General features: G+C 36.9%; 1 protein-coding gene across 1 annotated transcript in view; it reads right to left on the reverse strand.

Moving 5' to 3' along the window:
• Nucleotides 1–27,722, reverse strand: part of AMMECR1 (AMMECR nuclear protein 1) — a 117,000-nt gene that overhangs the window by 45,041 nt on the left and 44,237 nt on the right. Inside the window, exon 2 of the mRNA XM_031944894.1 lies at nucleotides 20,042–20,152. Coding sequence (XP_031800754.1) covers nucleotides 20,042–20,152 — 111 coding nt within the window. The remainder of the gene's footprint in view (nucleotides 1–20,041; nucleotides 20,153–27,722) is intronic.

Consider the following 27,722-nt stretch of genomic DNA (forward strand, 5'->3'; position numbering starts at 1 on the left):
ACACAGCTAGGAAGTGTTAAGTGTCTGAGACCAGATTTGAACTCAGGTCCTCCTGAGTGCAGGACTGGTGCTCTATCCACTGTACCAACAGCTGCCCTGACACTATTTTGCAAATATATTAAATCCCTTAAAAATTCTGCCAGGGTTTTAATGTCCCATAGGATCATAGCTCTAAGGTGAGAAAGCCCCTTAGAAGGAATCTGGTCAAATCTCTTCATTTTAGAAATGAAGAAACTGAGGGTCAGTTTGCCCACAGTTATATAGTCCCGCAGATGGGACTAAAACCCAATTCTCTGACTCCCAAATCATCACTCTGGTCATTCAGTTAATAAACATTTATTAAACACCCACTATGTTTCAGGCACTGTGCTAAGCACTGGGGATTACAAAGAAGATAAGAGACAGTCCTGCATATAACACCTTCTTGTAGATGGGATTTTAGCTACGACTTAAAGGAAACTAGGGAAGCCATGAGACAGAGATGAGGAGAGAGTCTTCCAGGCAAGGGACACAATCAGTGAAAATGCACCATCTCAAGAGACAGAATGTCTTGTATAAGGAACAGAGAAGAGGCTGGTGATGCTGGTTTATGGGGTATACAAAGGGGAATAAGTGTAAGAAGACTAGAAAGAGTCATATGAAAAGATGCTCCAAGTCATTATTAATCAGAGAAATGCAAATTAAGACAACTCTAAGATACCACTACACACCTGTCAGATTGGCTAAGATGACAGGAAAAAATAATGTTGATTGTTGGAGGGGATGTGGGAAAACTGGGACATTGATTCATTGTTGGTGGAGTTGTGAACGAATCCAACCATTTTGGAGAGTAGTTTGGAACTATGCTCAAAAAGTTATCAAACTGTGCATACCCTTTGATCCAGCAGTGTTACTACTGGGATTATATCCCAAAGAGATTATAAAGAAGGGAAAGGGACCTGTATGTGCACGAATGTTTGTGGCAGCCCTTTTTGTAGTGGCTAGAAACTGGAAACTGAATGGATGTCCATCAGTTGGAGAATGGCTGAATAAATTGTGGTATATGAATATTATGGAATATTACTGTTCTGTAAGAAATGACCAACAGGATGATTTCAGAAAGGCCTGGAGAGACTTACACGAACTGATGCTGAGTGAAATGAGCAGGACCAGGAGATCATTATATACTTCAACAACAATACTATATGATGACCAGTTCTGATGGACCAGGCCATCCTCAGCAACGAGATCAACCAAATCATTTCTAATGGAGCAGTAATGAACTGAACTAGCTATGCCCAGAAAAAGAACTCTGGGAGATGACTAAAAACCATTACATTGAATTCCCAATCCCTATATTTATGCACACCTGCATTTTTGATTTCCTTCACAAGCTAATTGTACAATAATTCAGAGTCTGATTCTTTTTGTACAGCAAAATAATGTTTTGGTCATGTATACTTATTGTGTATCTAAGTTATATTTTAATATATTTAACATCTACTGGTCATCCTGCCATTTAGGGGAGGGGGTGGGGGGGGGGTAAGAGGTGAAAAATTGGAACAAGAGGTTTGGCAATTGTTAATGCTGTAAAGTTACCCATGTATATATCCTGTAAATTAAAGGCTATTAAATAAAATAAAATAAAAAAAAAAAAAAAAAAAGAAGACTAGAAAGGTAAGAGGGGGGAATGAGAGGAAGCTAGGTTATGAAGGATTCTAAAAGTCCTCTTAAAGATGATATTTAGGTAATCATGGGGGGAGGGAGAGCAGGTGACAGTCAGAGTTGCGTTTTGTGAAGATTTGACAGCTGAGAGGAGAATGTACTGGAGTGGGGAGCAATCTGAGGCAGGCAGAACCACCAGCAGCTACTGCAACAGTCTAGGATTGAGGTGATGAGGACTGGGAGTGATAGCATCTCTCATATGAAACATGTCACGATGGTAAAATTGACAGGCCTCGGAAACTGTTTGGATATAAGAAGGGGTGAGAGAGAATGACTTCCAGATTGTGAGACTGGATGATTAACAATAATAGCAAAGTTTGAAAGAGGGAGGATTTGGGGTGAAAGATAACGGGTTTAATTTGAACATTTTAAATTTAAGATGTCTTCAGGCAATCCAGCTGGAGGTGTTTTTTTTTCACTGTTCCAAACTGCTTTCTAATGAATGCACTAAAGTACTTCCCAATTGTACTAAAGCACTTAAATTAAGAAAATAGTCCCCAACCTCAAAGAATTTATATAATCTGTCATAGCCTGAAATTTTGCCTAATTCAGTCCGAATATCTAAAAGGTCTCAAGTAATAAAGTAGATGCATAAATCGTTCAACAACAGTCAGTCAATGGTTTCCAGATGTTTATTTATTTCTATTACACACACACACACACACACACACACACACACACACACACACACACACTTATTGGGAGAAGGTAATTCAAAGAAGAGATCTGCTAAAAACAAATACTTCAAAATTAAAATTTCTTTAAGCAAAGGCCTTCCTCTCAAAATTAGGAAAAAATACTTTATTTCCTTACTTTTTGCTTCATACAATGGAACAAAGAAAAAAGACCTAAAAGGTATCTTTTGTTCACTGAATCCTTCACTACATTTTTAAACAAACAATATATTCCATTCCCATTATCATCTTTTCAATGTACTTAAAAAAAATCCCCATTCTTCTTAAATTTGGAAAGCTGACTAAGACAAAATTACTTTGACATTAAAAGTGGCTCAATTAATTTACATAAAGGCTTTTTAATGATTCCATGTAACTATTAAGTTTATTTAACCAAATTTTAACTTGATGCAATTTATAAGTTGAGAGGGTCGGGATAATAAACTAGGATTGTGTTATTATAACTGCTGAATATTTAGGGGAAATACTGAATATATCTTTCAATCAGTCTTTAAAACCACAGTAACTGTTCAAAGTTTGAATTACCTTATAAAGGAAATTAATAGAACAGCAAGAACATTGAAATCTGTCGAAATGGAATGCCTATTATAAAAAATCAAGTTTAATAGCAGGTTCAGCTTAAGAACCTCAACCAACAAATCACAAAGGCAGTCTTTTTTTGCACAAAATATAAAAGACAAACACTCAGCATAATAAGCATGAAAATTAGAAGGCATTGTCGAAGCTTTAGTACTCAATCAAGACTCCCCGGTTACAGTAGGAATTTCTCCCACTGACATCCTGAGTAGTTTTGACCCTTCTTAGTTTCCAAGTCTGACAAAATCACATCTTGGAAGTGGTCAGACTACTGGCAACTGGTGAGTACAGTAAATCCCTTCTCATTCTGTAACTCCAGTAAATGTCCTATTTGCATTTTTTCCCACCAGATGTTTTTACCAAGTGCATACAAAAGGACTACTGTGAACAAGATGAATGTACAGATCAATGTGTATCATAAATCCCACTCCTCTCACTGCTCCCAACATCTAGCTTTAGGAAAAAAGGATCCAGGCACCATTTTATGTACTATTTTATTATTTGTCAAATTCATTTTTGCCATGAGTATATGCAAGTAAACAATAAAGAGAACATCTGAAGACAATGCTTACTTAGTACATGTTCTGGCACATAGGTACTCAATTAAAACTCTTATTGAATAATTCAACACAAGGGGCAAGGTCAACTAAAAATGCTGAGTTCTAATCATTATCGTCATTTAACTGAATTTAATACACATTTAGCTTCAGTAGTATGGGACCTGGCAACCGACTGTGAAAGGTAAGGGAATAAATGAACATGAATTGGGCTGGGAAATTTGGTGACTGAGAGGATGGCAGAGCAGATTCATCAACAGAAATAAGGAGCTTGGCAGGAGGCTAAATATTAAGGAAGATGAGAGCCCATACCAGGGTGGTGGTTGTATCAAAGGAGGGGGTGATAGCATCTCTCATGTTAAAGATGTTATTATGGTAAAAACTGGCGAGCCTCGGAAACTACTTGGATGTGGGGGGCGGGGGTGGTGAGAGAGCTCAATTTTGGATTATGGAATTTTGAGGTACTGGAAGAATAATCAGGTACAAATGTCATGGGGCAATGGTAAATACAGGAGTGGCACTCGGATTGAGTGCTACTTTCCTGAGAATCATCCCCATAGAGGTGCTAATCAAAGTCACTAAAGTAAATGAGATCATCAAAGGAGAAAATATTGAAACAAAATGAAGCCCTGAGAAGCTCCCATACTTAAAGCACTGAAAGATTAACAGGAAAAAACGAGTCAGACTTCAGAAAGGGTGAGACCCAGGAAAGAACAGTTCTACCAAAGGTGAGGGGGAAAGTATACTGCAGTGTTGAATGCTACAGAAGAATCAATGAGGCTAAAGGCTGACTTGGGAGTAAAGTGTTTTGTAGAGTACAGGGCTAAACTCGGCTTGCTGTGGGTAAAAAGTGGGTACAGTGGGGAATGGTGAACGATATTAGCATTAGAATAACATGGAATGATTGATATGGCAAGATCTCAGAGAAGCCAAAAGGGAACAATGAGTCTTGGCAAATCTTGACAAGCAGACAAAGGTTTTGAAGTAAAGGAGGGAAGAAGACCTCAAGTCAGATGTCCTTAATCTTCTCTGTGAAGCAAAAGGTGAGGCCATCATTTCAGGGCAAAGCATTTGACAAAGTCTCAATGTTATTCTCATGGACAAGATGATGAGATGCAGACTATAGGATAGTAAGTTATATGATTCAGAATGGCTAAAATTGAAGATTTTGACATCTGTCTGCCTCACAGACAAATTAGTTGTGACTACCCTCAAAGAAGAAGTTGATAATGGGCTCCGTTTTAGACATGATGGTCTTTGAAATGCTGGAGCAACTTTATAAAGGACCAAAGGTAAGATTACCAAAGATGACATGGCAGGGAGGTGGGAGGGAGGGAAAGGGACAGAGAAAGGGAGGGAAGGAAGAAGAGAGAGACAGAGACACACACATACACTCAGAGAGAGAGAGAGAGAGAGAGAGTGAGTGCTGTTAAATTGTTAAATAATTTGCTTGGATCACAAAGTGTGGAAGGATTCCAATCTTCAAGTCCTATACTCTGTCTACATCATGCATCCCAGGAGAAAAAAACCAGTGGAATATCAATAACAATACACAGTGTCAAATGGATACAAAAGGATGCAAAGTGACAAAATTTTATTGCTGGAAGAGATAGTGTGGCATATTTATCAAGAGCTCATGATATCACTGGTCATTCTGAGAGGATCCCTACAGAAAAGTGCCAGGGGAAACAAGAGGGAGACAATAAAGTGCCATTAGGGAATATAAACTACTACTAGTTACAGTGGTATTCAGGTACTCAGACGATTCTATTTGAATAAAAAGAGAAGCAAATTGTATGTATGTATGTATGTGTGTGTGTGTGTGTGTATATATATATATATATATATATATATATATATATATAGTTTAACATATAACATATAAATCTTCAAATTTATAAAACAGGTAAACTGAGAAAAGTGATCACAGAATTACGGAATTTGACCGTTGTTAGGAACCATATAGTCTAAACCATATTTGAAAGGAAAGTATACTCTAACATACCTGAGAAGTGGTCATTCTACCTCTGCTTCAAGACTTCCAGTGAAGGGAAACCTACTAGTTATAACAGCCATTTATTCCCCTCTAATTGTTAAGGACTTTTTCCTAAAACAAGCCTGGGTTTGCTTCCATGCACTTTCCCCCCCATGGTAGTCCTTCTACTTATTGATAAACATCTCACCCTTAGGTTGGATCAATTTTAGTTGTGTTCTGGCCTTGTCATGAATTTAGACTATGACAGTGACCCTTTATAGATCAGTCAAGCCTGATGATTATTATTCAAATCTGAATTTTCATATTGGTGCAAAGGATAGTGCCAGAAGGAAGCTAGAAAGCACTGCTGGAGATCACAAGTCCTTGTCACAAAACTGACGGCCTCTGATTTTAAGAAAACCAGGGGTAGTAAAACTATATTCTATTTATGGGCCTAATCCTTGACTCCTCATCTCTCCCCATCACATCTAATCTATTGCCAAATCTTGTCAACTTTTACCTTTCTAATATCTTATATGTCCACTTCTCTCCTCGAACATTGCCCCTACCCTCATTACTTTATCACTTTATCATCCAGTGACACTGGCCTTTTTGCTCTTCCTTGCATAAAACACATCAATTTCTCCCTCCCAACTTTTACTGGTTGTTATCTATGCCTGGAATTTTCTGTCCCCCCTCATCTCCACTTCCAGGTTTCCTTTAAATCTCAGCTAAAAATCTCACCTTCCAGAAGAAGCCCTTCTCTATCTATCTTGATGCTGATGCTTTCCTTTGGTTGATTATCTTCAATTTATCTTGAATGTATCTTATTTGCATACAGCTGCCTTGGCTCACCCATTAGACTGTGAACTCTTTGAAGGCAGGGACTGTATTTTGTCTTTCTATCATCAGTGCAGCACAGTGCCTAGGACATGGTAGGCACTTGATGTTTGTTGACTTCTTAATGTAATGAAAAATTGTAAGGCATGGATTTCAATAAAATTAAACATGCATTTTATTAAATGCCTGCTATGTGCTAGGCACTGTGCTAGCTGGCAAGAATATAAAGAAAAACAGGAAATTTCTGCCCTTGAGTTTACACTGCATTAAAGGGAAACAATAGATAAGAACAAAATGAATGCAAAATCATTTCAAATTCATCTGAGAAATCTTCAACACTTTCCAAGTCTGTTTCTGACACAAAAATTCACCTGACACATGAATATTCTTCCAGTGATAATGCACAGAATATCATGAAGCAATCCTTGAATATACAAAACTGTAGATTACCCAAGGGCAATGGAGAATGGTGGATGTGAGCAGGCTGTAGTTATCTTATCAATGATGATTTATGTGTCAGAATTGGCATAAAAGGCTTTGTACAGGAAATGTATGAACAAAGAATGAAGTGGGGCCACTGATCTCATGAGAGTGAAGGATAAATATGGGCAGCCTGACTATCCACAGAATAGTACAAAATAGTCGTAACTTGGGGTCTGTAAATGTTAAAAAAAAAATTTCATAACTATATTTCACTATAATTGACTTATCCTGTAATTTTTACATGCTTATAAAAATTTCTGAGAAGGGGATCACATGGTTCACCACATTCATTTCCAGGAGTACAGGATACACAAAAAGGTTCAGAACCCCTGAAATTAGAGCAAGAGTTGTCAAACTCCTGCCCACTGGATTTTAAAATGTAAAAAAAAAAAAAAAAAAATTCTTAGGTCTCAAGAGATATAAAAACAGACTGCTGGCCAGATTTAGTTTGCCAGCTCCTGAATTAGAGGAAGGTTCTAGTATATTGGGGAAATTGTGCACAAAATGAGATTTGTGCCATTGGTGGTAGTACCTGAGGAACAAGATCATAGGGTAAAGAAATTTCTAAAGCTCTTCAAAATTAGATCCTTCCACGCTACTTTCTTTACAAATTAGAGACCATCTAGCACACCCCACTCCACCCTTCCCCATACACATATAAATCAATCTGCAAAAAAATCCAGTGAATAGAAAATGGTGGGAGAAGTATGATAAAAAATAGAATACCAGTGTATTGTGAAAGCCTCATAAGTACAATACCATATAAGGAGCTATGGGAAGATCTCTACAGAGGATCAAGTATAATTAGCAGAAAACAATCTAGTCTCAACCCCAAATTCCAGAAACTTACTCCTAGTTCAGTCTTAGACTCCTCTCTCAAGCATGACTATAGTTTTTGGTTGTTTTGATACAGAAGCTATAAATATTTTAGTGATAAAAAGATGGAGAAACAAATCACTATTGATCTCTGAGCTACCCCTTCATACTTCTCACATTGGCTAAGATGACAGGAAAAGATAATGATTAATGTTGGAGGGAATGTGAGAAAACTGGGACACTGATGCCTTGTTGGTAGAGGTGGAGTTGTGAACTTATCCAACCATTCTGGAGAGCAATTTGGAGCTATGCTCAAAAAGTTATCAAACTGTGTATACCCTTTGATCAAGCAGTGTTTCCCAAAGAGATACAAGACGATTCCAGTAGACTTGGGATGGAAAGTGCCATGCAAAGAAAGGACTGTGGAAATTGAATATTGATCAAAGCATAGTATTTTTATCTTTTGTTGTTGTGTGCTTAATTTTTTTCCCTTTTGATCTGATTTTTCTAGTACTGCATGATGAAAATGTAAATGTTTAGAACTGCACATGTTCTATATTGGATTGCTTGCTGTTATGAAGAGGGGAAAGGGAGAAAGAGGGAGAAAAATTTGGAACAAGCTTTTGCAAAGGTGACTCTTGAAAACTATTCAAAAAAATAAAATACTATAAAAAAGGAATGGTATGCTAAAGATTGGTGATTCCAATACATCTTACTAAATTTCATTTGATTAAACAAAAAAGAAGCATTTTAGTAACTACAAACTAATAGAATAGTTATTTATTGGATCCCCCAGCTGCTCCCCTCTCCATTCCCTGATACTGATTTCTTATATATGTATACATGTTGGTTCCTCTGATAAAATATTATTTCTTTGAGAGCATGGAATGTTTCCTTTTCATTTAGCACATAAGTTAATCAATAATTTTTTGTTGACTAATAGTTGGATCTATTTAAATTCTGTGTGTATCTTGGTAAATTAACTCCAGGATATTTTATGTATTTCGAACTAATTTTGAAGAGACCTCTATAATTTCTGATTTTTGTTGTTGTTGTTAGCACTGCCCAGCTGACGAATTTTGTTGATTTCTTTTGTCTCCTGATATTTTACTGAAGCCATTGATTATTGATTAATTAGCCTCCACTAATTCTCTGGGGCAGAGGTTTTTAATCTGAGATCTATGAACTTAAAAAATAACTTTGTTAATAACTGCATTTCACTATAATTGGTTTTGTAATCTTATATATTTAAAAACATTGGGGCGAATAGATTTTCTGATTGGCTGCCAGAGAGAGGGTTCATGACACAGACAAACCCCTTGCTTAAGACCCCTTGCTCTGAGGTTTTCTAAGTAAACCATTATGTAATCAACAATATGAATATTTTGGCTGCATATATTTGTGTATATATGTATATATATACATATATATATATATATATATATATAATATATATATTTGCATACATCTCTTATATTACTGCTATATTTTCGCCCAGCCTGGACTCAGGAAGACTCATATTCTTGAGTTTAAATCTGGTCTCAGACACTTAGTAATTGTATAACCCTAGACAAGTCACTTCATCTTCTTTGCCTTGGTTTCCTTATCTGTAAAATGAGCTGGAGAAGAAAATAGTAAATCAATCCAGCATCTTTGCTAAGAAAATCCCAAATAGAGTCACAAAGGCTCAGACAAGACTGAAAGGAATGAATACACACACACACACACACAAATATGTCAAATAACAGTGGGAAAAAGGAAGTTATATGTTCAAAGATTTTCATAGCTACATTTGTTAAAATTTCAAGAAAAAAAAAGGAAGCATTTTAGAAAGCCAACAATAGTGGAATGGTTAAATAAATTCTGGTAATTCATGCAAAAGAAAATTACAATGCAATTAAAATGGGCATGAATGACAAATACAAAGAAATCTGCCAAGTCTTTAATTTAATAATGCAAAACAAAAAACAAAACCCCACCATATCCAAAAGAATAATACAGAATATGACCACAGGAAGTCAATGAGTATGAACTATGGAGCCTTGGAAGAAGTTATGGAAAATTTTTTTAAACTTTTATGTATTGAAATAAATGTAAATTCAAATAATTATACATGTAGTTGGTTGCATTGACGTTCAATGCTAAGTTTTTAACAAAACATTTAGCTGAAAAATAATAATGGGAAAATTGGGCATTCTAGTTTTACCCCTATATTTAATGGAAAACTCCCTAGTATTTTTCCATTGCAGAATGCAAACTTGGTTTTAAAAATATTGTTTGATCATATTAAACAAAGGCCCTTTTCTGCTGATGTCTTCTCTTTAGATTTTTTTTTAAACATAAATGAGCATTGTATTTCCCAAAAAACTTTTTTTTCTGCAACTTTTAATGTGGTTTTTCTTGTTTACATGATTCATTATGTTCATTGTTTTCTTAACACTGAACCATCCTTGCATCCTTGGTATAACTCCAACTAGACCATAGTGAATAATTGGATATGTTACTGTAGGCTCTTTGCTAAAGTTTTGTATTAAAATTGTACATCAATATTCATTAGTGAAATTGGTTAATAGTTCACAGAATAACAGAATTTCAGAATTGGAAGAAAACTAGTCCAACCCATATGCAAAAAATAATCCCTTCAAAAACAGCTTCTACCACTACTATCCAGTCTTTGTTTGAAAGGCACTATTTCTTGAAAAAATCTATTTCATTTCTGGGTAGCTCCATTTTTAGGAAATTTCTTTATAGCAAGCCTATATTTGCCACTCTGAAATTCCACCTAGTCTTCTGAGGTCTGTCCCTGGTGTCAAAGAGATTAAGTCTATTCACTACATGATATTCAAAAATACCTGAAGATGGATATTCTTGAATCTTCTATTCTTTAGGCTAAACATCCTCAGTTTCTTCAACCAAGCCTCAAATCAAGGCCTACAACTTTCAAGGCAAGAACCTATAGACTTCATCATCTTGGTTGCCCTTCATCTTATCTTTTTCTTTTGTGGGATGATGTCCAGGGCTGAACACAGCATGTGGTCTCACTGGAGCATATTACAGCTAGATGGCCACCTGTACTATTCTTGTAATCTAGGCCTCCTTAAAAATGTTTTTTACTAGGGCCTATATCCCAAAGATATCTTAAAGGAGGGAAAGGGACCCACTTGTGCAAAAATGTTTGTGGCAGCCCTTTTTGTAGTGGCAAGGAACTGGAAACTGAATGGATGCCCATCAGTTGGGGAATGGTTGGGTAAATTGTGGTATATGAATATTCTGGACTATTATTGTTCTATAAGAAATGATGAGCAGGATGATTTCATAGAGGCCTGGAGAGACTTGCATGAACTGATGCTAAGTGAAATGAGCAGAACCGGAAGATCATTGTATATGGCAACAACAATACTTAATGACAATCAATTCTGATGGACATGGCTCTCTTCAAACTAGTTCTACTTATGCAGTGATGAAGAGAGCCATCTACACCCAGAGAGAGGACTATGTGAACTGGCTGTGGACCCCACATAGTATTTTCACTCTGTTATTGTTTGTATTTTGTTTTCTTTCCAGTTTTTTCCCCCTTATTGCTCCTATTTTTCTTGTGCAGCAAGATAACTGTATAAATATGTATAGATATATCGAATTTAACATATATTTGAACACATTTAACATGTATCGGATTACCTGCCATGTAGGGGATGGGGTAGAGTGGAGGAGGGGAAAATCTGGAACAGAAGGCTTTGCAAGGATCAATGTTGAAAAATTACCCAGGCATATGTTTTGTAAATAAAAAGCTTTAATTAAAAAAACAAAACCAACTCTGAGGTACCACTACACACCTCTCAGGGTGGCTAAGAAGACAGGAAAAGATAATGTGATGAATGTTGGAGGGGATGTGGGAAAACTGGGACACTAATACATTGCTGGTGAAGATGTGAACTGATTCAACTGTTCTGGAGAGCCATCTAGAACTACACCTAAAAGACTATGAAACTGTGTACACCCTCTCTGATACAACAGTGTTTCTACTGGGTTTGTATTCCAAACAGATCATAAAGGAGGAAAAGTGACCTATAATTGCAAAATTGTTTGTGGCAGCCCTTTGTGTAGTGACACGAACCTGGAAACTGAGCAGATACCCATCATTTGGAGAATGGCTGAAAAAGTTCTGATATATGAACGTTATGGAATATTATTATTGTTCTATAAGAAAGTATAAGAAATGATCAGCAGGATGATTTCAGAGAGGCTGGAGAAACTTACATGAACTGATGCTAAGTGAAATGAGCAGGAGATCACTGTACATGGCAACAACAAGACTGATAAATTCTGATGGACATGGTTTTTTTCAATAATGATTCAGACCATTTGCCTGAATCTTGCCTGGTCTTGTGAGGAAGAGAGACATCTATACCCAGAGAGAGGACTGTGGGAACTGAATGTGGATCACAACATAGTATTTTCATCTTTTTGTTGTTGTTTGTTTACATGTTGTTTGATTTCTCATTTTTTTTCCCTTTTTGAACCGATTTTTCTCTTGCAGCATGATAGTAGTGGAAATATACATAGAAGAATTGCACATATTGCACATATTTTGAATTACTTGTCATCTAGGGGAATGGGTGGGCTGAAGCCAGGGAACACAAAGTTTTGCAAAGGTGAATATTGGAAATTATCCATGAATATGTTTTGAAAATAAAAAGCTAATTTAAAAAATGTTTTTGCTAGAACTTGGATATTAAATACCAATACAAACAGCTAAACTTACCTTCTAATTCACTACTTTTAAATTAATTGATTTTAATCCAAACTTTCATAATAGTCCTTCCTTCTAAGACTCCATAAGGAAACTCTGTCCATTAATTCACATGTATTTTTCATCCTAGAATGCCTTCATACAACTCATTTGGTTCTAATTTTTTCCTCTTATCTCTTATTTCATAAAGATTTCACTTTATACCTCATACATATCCACCTCAATTGTATCATAATATCCAATTACAATTGTCAGTCAAAAATTTATTTAGGTGTTAGTATGGGTCAGGTTTGACTATCAATGTTATAAGGAAAGGCTTGAAGGCATAAGGAAAAAGGGAAAGTGAATGGGTACGGATATGGATGCTTCTCCTTCTACAAAAAAGAATTAGCAAACATTAAAAAGTATAGAGAAGGCATTTCCTTCTGTGATTTCCTTCACAGGTTAATTGTACACTATTTCAAAGTCCGATTCTTTTTGTACAGCAAAATAACTGTATGGACATGTACACCTATACTGTATTCAACTTACTTTAACATATTTAATGTGTATTGGTCAACCTGCCATCTGGGGGAGGGGGTGGGGGGAAGGAGGGGAAAAATTGGAACAAATGGTTTTGCAGTTGTCAATGCTGAAAAATTACCCATGCATATAATTTGTAAATAAAAAGCTATAATAAAAAAAAAAAAGAAAGGAAAAAATCCCCAGGGGGGGGAGAGGGGGGGGGGGAGAGTAGTATAGAGAAGAAAACTAAAAAGTTCTGGAGGGAACAGACACAAATAGGGCAATTTTAACATATACTTTTAAGAAACTGCACAAGGCAGGAGTTCATGGCTTCATATACACAATCATTTTGGGTTTTGTATAAGGAAATGTTTTTTCCTAATAAGAACAATAAAGATGATATTGCTGAAACTTAGTGTTTTCTCACCAGATTGTTATAGACATGTTATTTTCACACCTGATTCCTCCATAAGAACTAGCACATAGTGTACTGTCCGGTTCTCTGGGGAGACAGGTAGACTCTTGTTAATGGTCTAAGACAAAGAAAAATGTAAAAGCAAGTCCTAAGTAATAAATGAAGCATAGTCAACTGAGTTAACTAGCCTCAGCTCTACTACAAAGCAAAGTTCCACATGTTTCAAAGGTCAATAAACATTTATTAAATGCCTACTACGTGCCAAGTACTGAATTAAGCACTGAGAGGCTCAGAATACCGTTCAAAATCTAAGAGAAATTTGGAAGACTTCTAGTCCCATGTGTAGCAACAATAGTCTCTTCCAGAACATCCCTAACAAGGAGTTATCCTGCCTTCATTTGAAGGCTTGTACTGAGGGTAATATACTATCCATTCAAGTTTGGGGATAACTTAGATAGTTGGGAAGTTTATTTCTTATATGGAGTCTAAATCTACTTCTTCTGTTCCCCCTCTAACTGGGAGCCCTCAAATGAAAAACTGGGATTAAAACAATAATTTGGATTTTCCACCTAATGTTGCTAGTTTTCTTTTCAGGTACCAAAAACTACAATTAAAGTCCTTGTCCATATGACAGTCCTTCACATCCTTGAAGATAACTATTATATTGCCCCTTAAGTCTTTACATCTCTAGGCAAAAGTTTCTCAGTACCTTCAGTCAATCCCTATATGACACTAAAATACAAGTACAAAAAAATTTTTATAGAAATAGAAGACCAAAACAATTTAGAAAGATAGCCTATGTTTCAGATTGGAGACTACTCCCATAGTATAAATAATATGCTAATCAAATTACTCAAAAGATTTTATGCTACACCAACATTCTCGAGAATGAGACAAAAATCCAATTCAATCCAACAAGTATTTGCCGATTGTCCTCTGTGCAAGAGAGGTAGGGCAGTACCGTAGATAGGGAGCTTGAGTTGTGAAAGCTTGGATGCGGCCACTGATAATTATTTAGCTAGAGCATCAGAGCCAAGGCCATTTCAGCTCTCCAGGCCTCAGTTTGTTGATGTCCTTTCTGATTCTGCCAACCAACACATTAGCTATACCCCCAGCTTTGTGCCATCTGTAGACAATGAGGGTTGGCCAGAAGAAATCCTGTCTCATTTGAATGTTCTCTCAATCAACTTGATGTTCACAAACATTTCCTAGAAGGAAGGTGACTCCCAAAGAGCTGGACAAGTGCCTTAGTCCCTCGCTAAGAGAACACAGAGAACCCCTGACTGCTCCAGTGACTGACACAGCTTCCTGATAATAGAAAAGCAGAAAATGACAACTTGAAGGAGAAGTACATTGCCAAGTAGTCTACACATGCCCAATTGGGCCTGAGAAAGGAGTTCATGGACCTCAGAGTTGTGGCTCTTCTGCTTTTTTGTTGACTTTTTGGAACACAACTCAAACTAGGGATCCTGAAAATGAGTACCTGCAATGGGTAGGTAATCTCATGGGTAATCCTGAATCTGAGAGTGGACCACCAGCCTTCAATAGGGAGAAGAGTTCCTTAACAGCACATGTAACAGAGAAGAAGAATCTGCAACTTCAGGACTGAATCTATGCCATGGCTGGTACAAGTTCTGGGCCTTGTCCACCCTCCATGGAATTGCTGAGTTTCTCTGATGATACAGGTGCAAGGTAAATGAGGAATTTCTATTTAGCAGTTACACAAAGTACCTTTACCTTCTGAGGCAATCTCATGAGTATAATGGATTGAGTGTTTGTATTTATTACTGGGTTCCTTTGTGTCGTTTGTAGTTTATATATTTTCTGTTGTGGCCTGTTCTATACCCAAGATCCATATGGTATACTTAGTGCCTAAGTGGGAGATGGTGGGCTTGATACCAACTTTGGAAGAAATGCTAGGTATGAGCAATATTTAAGTGTTGTTTTAGAAATCTTTCAGGACAAATTCTGATGAAGTTGTGAGCCAAGAGACCCTAACCCCTTTGGACTAGGTCTTCAAAATTATTTGAGTCTAGGCTAGTGGAAGAGGGAGAGAGAAGAGCTCCTACCCAGAGAAGTTCCCACAGAAGTATAGTTTTCTGGGCTCCTATTCACGGTCTTTTTTTTTTTTTCCCAACAGATACCAGGAATTGGCCCATTTGCTTCCCAATTTCTACTACCACTCATCACTGTTTATGACCAGTGTTCTTCTTCTCTGGCTTACTGTAGAATTGAATTTGGACACTGTCCTAAAGTTTTCCAAGTTTTTTTGTTGTTTTGTTTTTAATTAACATTGGTTTAAAAAAAGAAATAGGCAGGAAATAAAAATGTTGCCTATTTATCTACCTTTTCCTTTTTCACTTATAAATGATAGGGCATTCTATACATAGAATTCAACTCATGTTTACTTACATCTTTTGAGGAAAAATAAACTCAGATCATCCTGGGCATTTCATCTCAAGAGTGAGGGTGGAGTGGAGAAGATTGGTGTCGGGTATCCATATGGGATGGGAAGGGGTGGTGAAAAGGTAGGATGCTGCTAGTGAAAGGAACAGCCGGCAGGAGAAGCAATGTGAAACTTGTGAAGAAACCAAACTATCTTTTATCACTTCTGATAGTCCTGTTACCCAGGGGAGACACAATGAGTCCTACCTGACCAAGGGCAGAAAGCAAGGATAAGAAGGGATGGAACCCGATCTCAGGCACAACTACCTAATGGGAGAAGGTTTTGTCAAGAAAATTCTATGTTGTTTGGATACTGTGGCCAGTGATATGCCACTAGAATAAAACAATCTAGCTATATTGCTGGAGGAATTACCTGTGTGAACACACACATTTCATATGTACATGAATGAAATCATACCTACACAGGGACAAAACAGGTCTTCAAAAAATCTTAACTTTTAGTTTGATTTTATCTCCCAAAATTAAGCTCAGAATGGGCCTCTACAGAGTCTTTTTTCAAAGCCACTCAGAGACAGCTATATACATACCAGAGACTGGAAGCCTTCAGCAGACTTTGGTCCCTAGGGGTGTTAACTGGACACACAGTTCCTCCCTCTCCTACCCTACCACCCATCTTAACCCAAAGGATAGCAATTATTAAGAGCCAATGGCCCTCCCGTGACCCACTGACATCTCATTGTGGATGACTGACTAAGTTGTTACATTTGAGTGAGGGAGAAGGGGAACAGGGAAGAGTTATTGACTCATGGCTATTGTGGATCTGAGCCTCACCCTTGGACTCAGGCCTATGAAAGGGAGCAGTCAGATCTAGGAGAGAGGTCAGCAATCCAGAGAGAACTATGAGGCCAGATAGAGACCAGAGAGCTGGCTTTGGTCCTTGGGGGGTAGTGGGGAGAAGAAGAGAATTTTTTATGAACAAGCCTGCCCTGAAGGGACCCATTCAATCCAGAGACAGGGGCAGCCAGAAACAAAAGTGAGGCACTGATAGCCAAAATGCCTAGCCATATCTTCCTAGAATAAAAGAGGGAAATTTGCCTCAGATGCTACAGAGTTTCCAGATTCTATTTTTTAAATAAAAAGGCAATTTGTTCTGGACATTTAAGTATGAAGGCAGCTATGTGGTGCTGAAGTAGATAGAGTGCTGGGCCTGGAATTAGGAAGACTTAAGTTCAAATCTGACCTCAGACATTTGCTAGCTATATGACTCTAGGCAGGTCATTTTACCTGTTTTCCTGAATCCACTGGAGAAGGAAAACAGTGAATCACTCCAGTATCTTTGTCAAGAAAAACCCCATGTACAGTATTGGTCTGCTATGGTCCACTAGGTCACAAAGGGTTGGGCATAATTGAACAATAGCACTGAGTTCCCAGACTCAGCTTTCTAAAGATAAATAATGGTTCCACTTGAATTCCTAAATCCATCATTCTGGAGAAAAGAGTAATCATGTGGTTCTGAAGCAGAAAGAACAGTCATGGACAGTATGGAAGACCACTATATTCACTGTATATCTGCCCTTTACCATTGCTACCAAATTTGTGTAGGCCTGAGGGCAAGGAGAGCTCTTTAACAATGTGAAGTACAATATTGCTTTTTTGGGGGTCTCCAAAGCTTTATCACTAAATCTGGAAGACTAGAAATCTCCAGAAGAAGGTAAAGGATCAATCTCAATTGTGTTTCCCTTCTGAAGGAGTTGCAAGCATGGAGTAGCAGGAGAACTATATAGGTACTTGAAAGAAAAGCTGGACTCACTATAGAGGAAAGGAAAGCTACACTGTTTATGGGATTCTATGATCTTTTGTGTGGTTTTGTTCAGTATCTGCTACATAATGTTAGCTTGAGCTAGCATGGGGGCTGAAGGGCATTTTTACTCATATATGTAGAAGACCCACAGAAATAATCTCAAAGCTTATATATGACCCCGCCAAAGTCACTCAGCCTCTTAATGCCCCAGGGGTCTCTTTGGGACTAAATTTCAGAACAGTTGCAGACCTGTATTGACAGAGGGAGTTTTCTCACCTGGGAATTACTGACACCACTGCAATCACAGATCCAGTCCTTATCTCTATCCCTTATTCTAATTGTAGAAACTTACACATCAACTATATTCTGATATTCCCAGGATATCCTGGGTAGGGGCACATAAGCCTAAGGCAGATTAGTAGTAAATCTCCCAAGTTGTTTATGGCCCTAAACATTCCTTAAGCACATAAAATATTCTTTCACTGAAGTTTCACTATTTTTGAACATTGACTTAATTCTGTTTTTGAATTCACTGTGCCACTGGATTTCATTATCTGGGAGAACTTGGTCCACATAAAACCAGAATTGGAGTTCAAGGTCACAACTTTTACAACAAAACAAAGGGGGTATTGAGATGTAGTGCTGATTTTTTTTTAACTAATACAACAGAATTTGATGGCAACACAAATATAACAATTATAACCTTGAAAGCTAATGGATCAGGGCAGTTAGGTGGCACAGTAGATAGAGCACCAACCCTAAAGTCAGGAGGATCTGAATTCAAATCTGGCCTCAGACACTTAACACTTCCTAGTTGTGTGACCCTAGGCAAGTTACTTAACCCCAATTGCCTCGGCCAAAAAAAAAAAAAGTTAATGGATCAAGTGAGTGACAGAATAGACTAGAAAACAAAAGATGAAGCCACTGAGAATCTAAGTAACAAATAATTTTAAAATGTGCTTTTGGTCAGAGATAACTAAGTTTGGGGTTATCATGCTGGAGTGAACTACTACATTTGCCAGTCTGAAGTCACTATTCTGTGGGGCCTTCCTCCAAAAAGCTCTAAGGGAATTTTTCATATAGAATTTCACAGGCTTATAAAATCAGATTTAGAATCCAACCTTTTCAATTTAAAGATGAGAAAACTGGGACTCCAAGAGGTTAAGTATTTTGCCCATGATCATTCAGGAAGTAAGTAGGAATGATGGAATTCAAACCTATATCCTCCGACTCCAAATCCAGTGCACTAGTCCACTGACTCACACTACTTTTCACTTCATTTATCTTCTGATTAAATGTCTGGGTCCGATGGAAAATCTGAGGTGGAGCTACACTAAGTGATTCCTGCTAAGTGCTATAATCAGTAGTATCATGACTGGAGAGCCAGCCTTGGAGTCAGGAAGGCTACGCTTGACACATACTGACTGTGTGACCTTGAGTGGTCACTTCCATTCTAAGACTAAACTACAGAGCAGGTGCTGATTTACACTGGTAGAGCATGTCCTCACTACAAGCTTACTATAAACTGAGGGGGTCACCAGTCTTTCCAGAAAAAGAAAAAGAAAGCCATGTGCATATTAATTGCTGTAGAATATGAAAAACAACAGGAAATTCTTTTACTTCTTGCTTATTTAAGGAATTTTCTTCTTTTGAAATAATTTTGGAACATGATTGGGTAGAAATCAAAACAGAACAAAAAAATCAGATGCTAAAGCAGATAGCTTTTCAGAGACTAGAAATTAAAACTAGAGCCTTTTCACAACTTTGAGGCACTCAGGACGTTGTTATTGTGTTAGATGAAACAAAAGATATTACGCTGCGATTAACTCTGGGTGCTGGGTGTGAGGGATCCTGCTGCCAGCCTTTGGTACCATTTCCTTCCCTATTCCAGAGGTTTATCCTACAATCTCAAAAGTATCTGAAAAGTGCAGAACCCAGTCTTAGGAGATGAAATTTACAGTAACCAAACTGAAAAGTCTAATAGGGAAGAGGTGAGAATGTTTGTTATTGAAGGCAACAAATTTTGAAAACTCAGGAACATTCAGTCCTCAGCTCTCAAGTTAAATATTGAATATAAGTTGTTCATGAAAATAAAACTAACAAAAAAGACCCATTAAGAAGCACTCTTTACCAGAACAAATGGGATTACAGAATCACAACACTTTAGAGAATGTGAACCAATAGCTGTCTATCCCTCTAAAAGATAAGGCAGTTGGTTAAAGGGTTAGACCACATTTGACTTTGGCACTCACCTTTGCTGGAAATGATCTCCCCCATTTCTGGCCTCCTTCCCACCATGTTCTGTTTGTACAACATTTACTACACTTTCTCATTCTACCCTGTATCATAGCCATTTAAATATACCCTTATCTCCATGTACAGAAGCACCAAGTTTCACGCGATACCTTTTGCACACAGAAGCCACTGAATTTTTGAAGAACACTGATTTAAGAACTTCGACCTTTTAGAAAATATCAGATTCACTTTTTTAAAATATAGAAGTAATGAATGAATCTTACCTGGTAAGGGTGTACTCCCTGAGTCCTGAATGCAGGTTCATGGCAGAAAAAGTACCTATGCATCCACGTAATCGTTTATCTCGACCAATCTTCCATGTAACAAACAGTGGGCTGTGATGAGAAACAGAAAATACAGCTTACAGACATATCCAATTTGACTTTGCAAATATGGCATACATCCACATTTTTTTTTTTTGGGGGGGGGGGGGGGGGGATTGTGTTAAATGACTTGCCCAGAATCACATAGACAAGTGTCAAATGTCTGATGTCAGATTTGATTCTTTTGACTCTAGGATAGGTGGTCTAACCACTATACCACCTAGATGCCCCTGCATCCAACTTCTGTTTACTACTGTCATCTAAATTTCATATCAGTCTCAGAAAAATTATATTGTCGTGTCCTCAGTAACCTTAATGAAATGATGTACTGAAACCAGAAGATCAGACTCCGAGTTGGAAGAGACGTCAGAGGGCAGCTGCTTTCACCGGTAGCTCAGCAGCAATCACCTCCATAATGAGTGATTATCTAGCCTCAGTCCAAAGGCCACCAGTGCTGAGGAACTTGACACTATTACTGCAGGCAACTCAATGTGCTTACAGACTATTCTAATGGTTCACCTGAGATTAGTGGCCAAGAACTTAGAGGAGTGCTTGCTTTCCATCTCTAGTGGCCTGCTAAAACTTTCTTAGCTAAAATCCAATATCCTTTTCTTTTTAGGTTTAAAAACTCAGATCTCTTTTATCTAGAAAGCTCAATGTTCTGGCAGCTATAAACAAGCTCTTCTGTCTCCCATCTGACTAGAAATCAACAATTAATAAGCATTTATTGAAGAACCACAATCAAACTATGTAAGGCATGAAGGACATTAATATAATCCCTAACTCAAGCAAAACCCAGATAATAGCAGGTGGTCTTAAGTCCAAATTGGGACCTGTGGTCCTGGGACCAGACAACTTAGGTCTCCCAGAGTTCCAATGTCAGAGACAAGACTTACCTCATCATTCTGGGCCCTACATGATTTTTCTTCCTAGACTCTTATTCTTCTCTTCTGCCTTTGATAGACAGACCTTATGTGCACTTTCATAGGCTGGGCTATGGTATTATACTTTAGGATCAAGGGTTCACTGGCCATCTTCCCTTGATCTGAAATACTGACATCCACTCATTTCTTTATCTCAAGATCATTATTTGGGCCCTAGTCCCCAGCTTGATCCAATTCGTTTAAATGTATATAATAATTCATGAACAAAAAATGTAAGGCACTTAAAAATACCAATCAATGAATTCTCATTTTTACCTGCCACTCCTGTCCAGGAATCAGGCAGGTTATAATGGTTTTGTTGTAGAGCTACATACATGGGCGGATTAAGGAGAGGTGTATGTAAAATCCCATATCTATCTCTCTCTCTATCTGTTTCTATAAACAGGCCATCTATATACTGATGATTATATCCAATCACAGAAGAATAAATTGTGGCTCAGGAATTAAAAGTATCAGCAAAAATAAAACATATTTAAAAAGTTCAAAATTGTATTTTTTTAAAAAAAACCTAAGTTTTAAATTATAGTACCAAATGAATATGACTTTATATACACGAAAGATTTTTTTATATTCTAGTTTCTTTTAAGAGTTGCTTTGCGAACAATTTATTAGGAAGTAAAGAAAAATAGACATTCATGAATATAATTTCTTCCACTAATATATATACTTGCTTGATCTGGTAATTTGTTGTTATGTATTTTGAATCCTCCCTGATGTTCTGCTGGCTACATGATAAAGTTATCTTTTGTTTTGCTTTGTTTTGCTTTGTATTTTTTCAGTTTTTCTTTTTTTCTACTGTTTTTCAAATAAAATTAATTAAAAAAAAAAAAGAGTTGCTTTGCATTTGAACAGGCACTATCTACTTTCTGCTCTGCAGAGTGATGGATCCATTTGAAAATTTCCTTCCTGAATATGGGCGTGTCTGTGTACATATGTGCTTTGAAATTGCTGGAATAAGGGAAATGACTAAAACGAAATGGGTAAATCTTGGAAAGTTTCACGGAAAAAGTTAAGTCTATAAAAGAACTTGGAAAGAAGGCAGGGGTATGATTTGGCAAAATCTTGCACCCATGGAAATTATCCTGGACATTTCACCCCTGTGGACCTCAGTTTCCTTATCTGTAATACAAAAGAGAAGGGACAATTGATCTCAATCTCTCTTCTAGTTCTAAAATCTTATCTTAATCTTTTCTATCCCACGGAATTTATGGCATACAGAGTTAGGAATTATAATCCTCTGCTTCCCCTATCCCCCACCCCCCTTAGACTACATTCAGTACATCACATTATAGACTATGAATAAAACCTTGTAAGTTCAGTAAATAAGGTTAGTCTAAATGAATGGAAATGTAGAATTAAGGAAGTCTTTTTAAAATGCCATCTTGTTATTTACAAGCACATGTTCTATGCAACAGCATGTTAATAAATTATCTCCAAATACAAGTCCTTCTAGAAATCTATTTTCATAACCACATCATAGATATATACATGATTAGCAGGTTAACTTACATGAAAGCAATGCTACAGTCTTTGAAAAACTTTTCTAAATAGATGAAGCATGTTCCCTAAGAATTCATTTACTTCATTACTATATTTGAACTTGAAACCAATTAGTGACTAGGAATACGATATTTCTCAATCAACTTCACACATGACTAAGGGTATAATGCATGAATATATGCATTTTTACAAACATAAAATGCATTAGGTACTTATTTTCAATTGTTAATATATAAAGAACAGTTCTGTTCCATTCAAAAGCAACTTTGTCATTTTAATCTTCAAAACTTTTAGGAAATTTTAAAAGAAAGTATATTGAAATGGGTCTGCTTTTTATATTTGCACATCTGTAATGTTCTTAAGGTTGTATGAAATATAAAGCACACTTTTTGCCCTCTAGAAATGTCCATTTTATGGTGACCTGCCATACCTCATAGTACTGCTAATACTAGGATCTGTCAAGAAATATATTTTTCGAAACATTCAGCCAACATTCCCACTCAGCCAACATTTCAATCACTCCATACATATAAGTTATATCGAGGTCTAAAAAGTAAAGTTACAATAGCAGGATAGCATATATATATATATATATATATTTTTTTTTAATTCCAAGCAGAAGACAATGAGCATCTGAAAAATGATCAAGAAAAATATAAGATGGAAGAAGGCAGGATTTGAATGAAGGGGTAATAAGCAAATTCATTCAACTGCCTGGAAGAAGGAATATGGAAAAAGGTATATAGAGACTGGACAAGTTGAACAGAGGGTGGATTGTAGAGCGTTCCATATGTATGAATGGTTCAATTCAGTCCAACATATTTATGACAGGACTCTCATGTGCCAGACATGGTTCTTGACACTACCAGTACAAAAACACAAGTGAGTCAGTTCCTTTTCTTAAGTCAATTAGCAAGTATTTATTAAGCACCGAATGCATGCCAAGCCCTGTGTCAGATGCTGAAGATAACAGGTCAAAAAAGACATGGCCCATGCCCACAAGGAGTTCAAGCTCTAGCTGGGACAACAACATATACAAAGTTAATAGAAGGTAAGAGGAATGGGGTTGATTGTAGCACCAAGACTAGTGAGCTAAGAATGGTGGTGAGAAAAGAATTCAGGTAGGAGGTGGCTTCTAAACTGAGTCCAAAGGACACCAGGGATTTTAAGAAACAGGTAAGGAGGGACAGCCTCTGCAAAGGCAAGGAGACATAATGTAGAATTCCACGTGTGAGAAATAGTAAGGAGTAAAGAAATGGGAATAAAGTGTAAATCAGCTTAGAAAGGAAAAACAGAGCCAGGCTATGAAGATCTTTAAATGCCAAACAAAAGAATTTGTATTTGATACCAGGGCAACAAATAAATAAAGATTTGTGCCTTTAGAATATTACTTAGATAGCTGTATGGAAAATGGTTTGGAAGCGGCGGGGTAGAGGGGCTTCAGACAGAAACAACTAGAAGATAAAAGAGAAAATGGGGAATCTAAGATGACGCTAAGGCTACAAACCTGGTGAGGCCCTTGACAGAAAAAATTAAGTTAGGAGGGAGGATGTTATTTTTATTTGGTTGGCTGGTTTTTACAAGCCATACAAGAAAATGGTATGGAGGGAGAAAAAAATATAACATTTGGGACCTCTTGAGTTTGAGATGCCTTAGGGAACATTCAGTTTGAAATTACCATTGTGGAAGGTATTTCTTAGCAAGCAAGAGAGAATCATTGGTGATTTCTGACAGTGGCATGAAGGGTGTGACTAAAATCAGGGAAACCAATTAGCAAGTTATCACAACAGTACAGGCAAAATGTAATGAGAATCTGAAATACAGTGATGGAAGTATGAGTAGAGAGATGAGAGGTAGATTCAATTAGCATTTGTCAACTTGACTATATGGAGAAGGTGAGCAAGAGGTAAGAATCTAGCATCAGTCCAAGGTTATGAAATTGGGTAAATGATGGTATTGTGACTAGGAATAAGGAAGGGTGAAAGAACAGTCAGTTTAGAGAGAAAGATTATGAATTCAGTAATGGTGTTAACTGTAAGATGAAGACAGGATAGCCAAATGAAGCTATCCAGTAGCTAGTTCAAAATACACCAGTAGAGATCTAGGGAATGGGCAGAGATATAGACCTTTACTTGGGCCTGTCATTTCAACAAATAATCACCTTGTCTTTTTTCTTACCTTCACTAAATTTCCGGTAACTTAGTCCATACTTACTGAGTACTTCCTCACCCCAAACAATCCCTTGCAATCTACTCTCTGATACATATTTAGTGACACTATTTTTTTTTTCAAATGACTTATTTAGACTTTAAGGACTTCTTAATTCCCAAACCTTTATTCAACACTGATGATCATCTCCTTTTGGACACTGCTCTCTTTGGTGCTCCTACTTGTCAGGCTGCAATGGATCAGCACAATTCACCCTCTTTTCTCTTTCCTTGCCCCCCTATTCCTTACTGCTAATCTCTCTTCTTTTTTTATACCTCTGCTCAGATGATCTCATCAGAAACTATGCTACATCTGTGCACTCATAGATATCTATATCCCTTTTCAATCTCCTCCCTGAATTTGAATCCCCTATCTATAAATACTTTTCTGCAAATGTTCACATGGATGTCTTACCAGCACCTCAAACATACCAAAATTGAATGAATATTGCCTTCTAAAAATTTATCCTCCTTTAAAAGTCCCTATTTCTTTTTGAGAGACTTCTAACTGGTCTTCCTATTCCCCAACCATCCTCTACAGAGCTATCAAAATAATATTCCTGAGGCCCAATTCTGATTAGAGAATTTTCTCCAAATTCTTCAGTGGCTTTCCATTACTCAGAAGATAAGAAACAAATATTTTCCTTTCAAAATCTGGGTCCTCTTCCCTTTTTGGCCTCAGTTCATACTACTCCCTTTCACAAACTCACAGGGCTAATAAACAAGACTACTGTTTTTTAAGCTCACCACTCCATTTCTCACATGCCTGCATTCTCAAAGACCAATCGTTACAGCCTGCTTATCTTCCTCCCCTCCTCCTCTCAGAATCTTTCCTCCCTTCAAAGCTCAGCTCAGGGACCAGCCAATCCACCAAACCTTCACTCAAGTCCTGCTCCATTTTCAATGGACTAAACTTAGTTCCTAGTGACTAGATATTATATAAGAAACGAATCCTTACCCTGGCACTGTAGGAGTGGAAGCACATTGTAACAATGTCTCTTTTCAAGCGTTTTTCCTACTGCTTTACTCCATATTGCTCAGCTTTCTATTCTAGATGAACCAGATCTTAGGTATTCCCCAGTCTCATCCCCTTGCTTCTTTTTATGTATTTGCTCAAGCCTGAGATGAACTCCTACATTTCAATCGGTTAAAATATTTTTTATTCTTGTCTGCACAAGTGACATTTCCCCCAAACATCCAAACAAAGCCCCTTATGGAGGGAATTTCCTGAAAAAAAAAAAAAGTAGCTTAGTGAGAGGTAACAGAAAGGAAGGCTGTACCGTATCCTTTAACTGCAGTTCTGCCATCTTTCAGGGTACTACTTGTTATGGCTCTGTGTTGATTATGTACACTGCTCTGGCTTTTTTCACTTGGCATGATTTCACATCTCCTTTTTTCTAAATTTTTCATAGTAATATTCTATAAGTTACCTCTGCATCTCCCCCCCTCCCCCAATCGGTGGATACATTTTATTTCTATATTTTTGTCACAAATGATGCTACTAGAAATAATTGTGAGCATATCATTCTTTTCTTGCTATCACTAACCTCCTTAGGGTATATTCCAAGCAATAATAGACTCTCTAGGGCAAATGGAATACACAATTTCAAAACTTTGTTTGCATAATTCCAAATTTGTTTCCAGAACTGAACTAATTCAAGTTATGAATTATCATACTTGTCTTCCCACTGACCCTCCAAAATGAGTTCTCCCTTTCCTAACTTGAAGAGCCTAAGTGAAAACCAACATTTGAAATGTGCAGTGGATCAAATAAGGATGTATGCATAGTATGTTTTGCAAACCTTAGCCTGTTGTATAAATGTGAGTGATCCTCTATTGATGATATTAAATATTTTTCATGAAGTAAAGTTTGTATTTCTTTTGAAAACTGTTCATTATTTGATGAGTTAATAAATAAGGGATTGAAAAGCATTTCATCTTACAAATTTGTGTAAATTTCCAAAGTTTTTTAGCTGTAAGAGTTTTATCAGATATATATCAGATTTTTTTTTCCCAACAAGTGTCTGCCCTATAGTTACATTTTCCCTATGCACAGCTATAGAAATTACAATCTTCCCTTCTATTATAATTTTTAAGATGTTATATTTACATTTGAAATTTGAAATATATTCTACCATATGGTGTAATACAGGGTTTTTAACCTAAGGCTTATGAATTTGTTTTTTAAAAATATAAATTATAAATGCATTTCACATAATTAGTTTCCTTTGTAATTCTATGTATTATATGCATTTAAAATACATTATTTTGAGAAGAGGTCCATAGGCTTCAACAGACTAAACCTCCAAAGGTCTGTGATACCAAAAACAAACAAACAAAAAACAAATAAATAATGAAAAGGGTTGTAGAACTCTTGCTATAAAATGATAATCTAAACCTATTATTTGCCAGACTATTTTCTAGTTTTCCAAACAGTTGCTAAATGAAAGTATCACAGAATTTCAAAATCAGAAAGGACTTCAACTGCCATTTATTTCTGTTCACATACAAACAAAAATATCTTCTATAACACACCCAATAAGTGAGACCTAACCATTCCATGAAAATCTCCAATGAGGGGAAAACCCTTTGCACCCCCTCCCCCAAGACATCTATTTCACTCTTGGTTAGCATTAACTAGTCTGAAGTTTCTTCTTACACAAATTTGGCTCTTTGCAAATTTCAATTTTTTAGTTTTTGTAATTTTAAAAAAAAATTTCCCCCTTGCCCTCTAGGGAACAAAGAGACTTAGTCTAATCCTTTTATCACTGATAGCTATTCCAATCCGGGTATATGATTAGCATTGCACATGTCATTATCTGCGCCCCCCCCCTCCACCCCCAAATATAATTTGAGCTTAAGGCTTTTCTTGCTGTTCTCTTCTTAACAGATAATATCCTTCCTGAATTATGGCCCACTGAATACTCCAAG

Source organism: Sarcophilus harrisii, chromosome X (genome assembly GCF_902635505.1).
Source record: "Sarcophilus harrisii chromosome X, mSarHar1.11, whole genome shotgun sequence".
NCBI classification, from domain to species: domain Eukaryota; kingdom Metazoa; phylum Chordata; class Mammalia; order Dasyuromorphia; family Dasyuridae; genus Sarcophilus; species Sarcophilus harrisii.